General features: G+C 37.2%; 1 protein-coding gene across 1 annotated transcript in view; it reads right to left on the bottom strand.

Moving 5' to 3' along the window:
• LRRC9 (leucine rich repeat containing 9) overlaps window positions 1-4,111 on the bottom strand; it is a 128,341-nt gene that overhangs the window by 86,154 nt on the left and 38,076 nt on the right. The window contains exons 10-11 of the mRNA XM_027842920.1: window positions 3,171-3,347; window positions 2,866-2,983 (exon numbers count right to left, since the gene is read on the bottom strand). Coding sequence (XP_027698721.1) covers window positions 2,866-2,983; window positions 3,171-3,347 — 295 coding nt within the window. The remainder of the gene's footprint in view (window positions 1-2,865; window positions 2,984-3,170; window positions 3,348-4,111) is intronic.

Here is a 4,111-nt window from a genome sequence, read left to right as displayed (position 1 = left end):
ATTGGTAAATGTTAGTTTTCTGTCAGTTAAAACAGAATCAATTTCTTTTGTGTGATGTTATTTGGTGCTTGTCATGTCCAGTGTGCCTCATAATTCTCTTCTTTTTTTTTTCTTCTTTTTTTTTTTGGCAATTGGGGTTAAGTGACTTGCCCAGAGTCACACAGCTAGTAAGTGTCAAGTGTTTGATCTGAGGCCAGATTTGAACTCAGGTCCTCCTGACTTCAGGGCTGGTGCTCTATCCACTGCACCACCTAGCTGCCCCACATAATTCTCTTCTTGAAGAAAATATTCGCAATATATAAGTGAGAGGCTCTTCGATTATCTGCAAGCTTTTGGCCTCTCCCATTTTTAAATCCCAGACCATGTTTTCCAACGTAGTGTTATTTGTCTTTTCCTGTGTCCATCTTTGTATTACAATCAACAAATACTAAAGTATATGTTGATTTAATCTGGAAAATCTTAAAGGGTTCTTTAGAGAATTTCTCTACCTCTTCATCCTCTTCAACAGATGTTAGTGAATAAACAGCAATTATCCTCATAGTGGTATTTTTGGAACTGCTTTATCATGCATGCTGCAATAGGAAATGAACAACTATGCCATAAAAATCATGTTTCTTGCTTCCTTGGATTCATGATAAAACCAACTCTGCTAATCACTTTATCTGTGTCTTCAAGAAGGATCAGCAAACTATCCTTTCATTTAGCAGCAACTTTTTTTCTGTCTGTTCATTTCTAGAAAGACTGATTAGTACACTTCATTTGTCATAAGATTAAACATAGATCTAGAGCACAAGGAAGCTCAGAAGTCAACTAATTCAACCACCTAATTTTATTTAACCACCTAATTTTACAGATAAGGAAACAGAGGTCTATAGAGGTTAAGTCACTTGTCCAAGGTCACCAGAAAAGAAGTCAAATTTAGAGAACTAATATCTAAATTAATGTTTACATTTCATCTAAAAACTGTATAATTCTTAACATCTCCTAAACTCTTTTCTACTATTCTGTTACTGTTATTATCAATCAGTCAATAAGCATTTACAAAGCACCTACTATGTGCCAGGCACTGTGCTAAGCATTGGGGATACAAAGAAAGACAAAAGACAGACCGTACCCTCAGGGAGCACACAATCTAATGGGGGAGACAACAAATTAACAAATATCTACAAACAAGCTATAGGCAGGATAAATAGGAAATAATAAACAGAGGAAAGACACTCAAATTAAGAGGGATTAGGAAAGGCTTCCCGTAGAAGTTGGGATTTTCACTGGGATTTAAAGAAAGCCAAAGAAGGCAGTAGGTAAAGAACAGAAGAAGAGCATGGGGGACAACCAGAGAAAATGCCTAGCGCCAAGGAATAGTGTGTTTTGTCCATGGAATAGTCAAGAGTCAGTGTCACTGGATGACAGTCTGTGTTAGAGTGTAAAGTGTAAGAAGACTGGAAAGGCTGTGTGTGTGTGTGTGTGTGTGTGTGTGTGTGTGTGTGTGTGTTGGTGGTGGTAGTGATTATGAAGAGCTTTGAATGCCAAACAGCTGTTTTTGTATTTGATTCTGGAGGTGGTGGGGGACCAAAAGAGTTGATTGAGTATGGAGAGTGGGGAGTGACACGGTCAGACTTGTGTTTTAGGAAAATCACTTTAGTGGCTGAAAGGAGAATGGATTAGAGTGGGGAAAGACTTGAGGCAGGCAGTCCCACCAGCAGGTTATTGCAATAATCTAGGCAAGAGGAAATGATGGCCTGAACCAGAGTGGTGGCAGTGTCAGAGGAGAGAAGGGGGTATATTTGAGAGATATTGCAAAGGTGAAATCAATAGGCTTTGGCAATAGATTGGACATAAAGGGTGAGAGATAACTGAGTTGAAGATGACACCTACGTTAGAAGCCTGGGAAAATGGGAGGATAATGTTGCCCTTTACAGTAACAGAAAAGGTTGAAGGAGGAGAGAGATTAGGGGAAAGATAAAGGTTCAATTCTGGACATGTTGAGTTTAAGACATCTACTGGACATCCAGTCTGAGATATCTGATAGGCAGTTGGAGAGCCAAGAGTGAGTCAATAGAGAGGTTAGGGATGGATAAGTAACCTTGAGAATCATGAGCACAGAGATAATAATTAAATCCATGGGACTCGATGAGCTCACCAAGTGAAGTGGGATAGAGAAAGACGAGAAGAGGACCCAGAACAACATGTCCAGCCTACTGGTGATTAACCTCTCTAGGAATCAAAGATTTTGAGTTGGAAGGATCCTTAGAGATAATCTAGAGAACAATCTCCATTTTCAAGAAGAGGAAACTGAGGCCTAGAAGTGTTTTGTGAATTGCCGATGGTCATCCATGTAGTAAATGGAAGAACTGGGATCTGAACCTAGGTCCTCTGACTTTCCATGCGTCATATTTCTACTATACTACACTGTGCACTCTGTATTTAAGAAGACTGGTACCTGCAAAACAAAAAGTGCTATTGCTAGGGTTGTATTCAAAATCTTTCTAGTTGGGTAGAAACTACTGGAACTTATTCTCCATTGCCACAACTTTCAAGAACCCAGGTTACTTCCATGCCACAGTGAGAAATTAGTGTAGTGTTCTTTAGACATTTAACAATAAGTTATTAAAATAGCCCTTTACAAGTAAAAAATTAAATGAGAGGGCAGAAGAAGTCATGTAAACTGCTTGGTTGATACTCCCTTATTATGATCTAAGGAAGTATAATTTTCATGAACTAACAATTACCTTTTCATACAGCAGCAATTAACACGATGATATAAGTAAAGAGAAGGAAGAAAGAGAATATGAGAGTTATGCTAAATCTGTAATCAAGAATCATATAATAAGCCAAAAGAACTATTCTATTGACATTTTCAGTTACCCTGTTTGTTTCAATCTCTTTGAATCCTTTCTCAAGTATTTGCAGCAGGTGTTTTTTCTTTAAGGGAACTTCTGGATCAAAAATATAAAAAAGGTATTCCATCATCTTTCGGTAGTTCCTTAAGAATAATTTGAAAAAAAGACAGTTTAGAACTGATAACATAAAAACTCAAAAGGAACAAAAATAAAGTATTGACTAATAAATGGTATGTGTTCATCTGCCATCTGTTAGACAAAGAAGGCAGGATCCTTTAAAACAAGATCAAACTATGACAAAAATATTCTTTGGAAGGTTAAACTTCTTACTCTGAATCATTTGTATCCTCATTGTCCAAAAACTTTTGGAATTTCTCTTCAAATTTCAGTCTCAGAATACGATTGTTCATTTTAAAAATGCGATTTATTTTTACTCCTGTAATACCATATGCTCTGAAGTCCCAGGTACAAAACCGTGACAGAACTAACTCATAGCAGCAATTAAACCTAGATGGAAATACAAGATATGCACAATTAAAGAAAATAGCACATTTTTCCTCTAACAATATATTAAGGGAAAAAGTTACATGAAATATCTATTTTACTTTTTTTCCCATTAGAGAAATCTTCTGTCAAACAATATAGTATTTTATTTAAAATCGGACATCCTTATGGTGAACAGGGTGATCCTCTCATTCTGTTCCTGAGACCCCACCCTCTATCATCCTTAAATAATGGTTTTATTCCATCTCAGACAACAATGTATTAAAACAAGCCAGAACACAGACCATAGGCCACAGATCACCTCCAACTGCTTAGGATCACCAACATTTGACAACATACAAAATAATAATAGCTAGCATTTATACTGTACTTATCATGTGCTAGGCATTGTGCTAAGCACCTTACAAATATTATCTCATTTTGATCCTCACAACCACCCTGGGAAGTAAGTGTTATTATTATACCAATTTCAGTGTTGAGAAAGCTGAGGCAAACAAAAGAGAAGTGACTTGCCCAGAGTCATAAGGTCAGTTAAGTGTCTGAGGTGGGATTTGAACTCAGGTCTGACTCCAGATCCAGCACTCTATCTACTGTATCACCTAATAATAAACGAGTGAGATTCTCCAATTAAGTCCTGCCCTTTGAGGAGCAAAGACACCCAGTTTCTGCCATACTATTTTCCAGTTTTCCCAGCACTTTTTGTTAAATAGTGACTTCTTATCCCAGAAGCTAGAGTCTTTGCGTTTATCAAACAGTAGATTAGTATA

The sequence above is a fragment of the Vombatus ursinus genome, unplaced genomic scaffold, assembly GCF_900497805.2.
Source record: "Vombatus ursinus unplaced genomic scaffold, bare-nosed wombat genome assembly UNPS02014893.1, whole genome shotgun sequence".
Classification (NCBI taxonomy): Eukaryota; Metazoa; Chordata; class Mammalia; order Diprotodontia; family Vombatidae; genus Vombatus; species Vombatus ursinus.
Note: the sequence above shows the minus strand (reverse complement) of the source record. Positions and strands in the feature narration are given on the sequence as shown.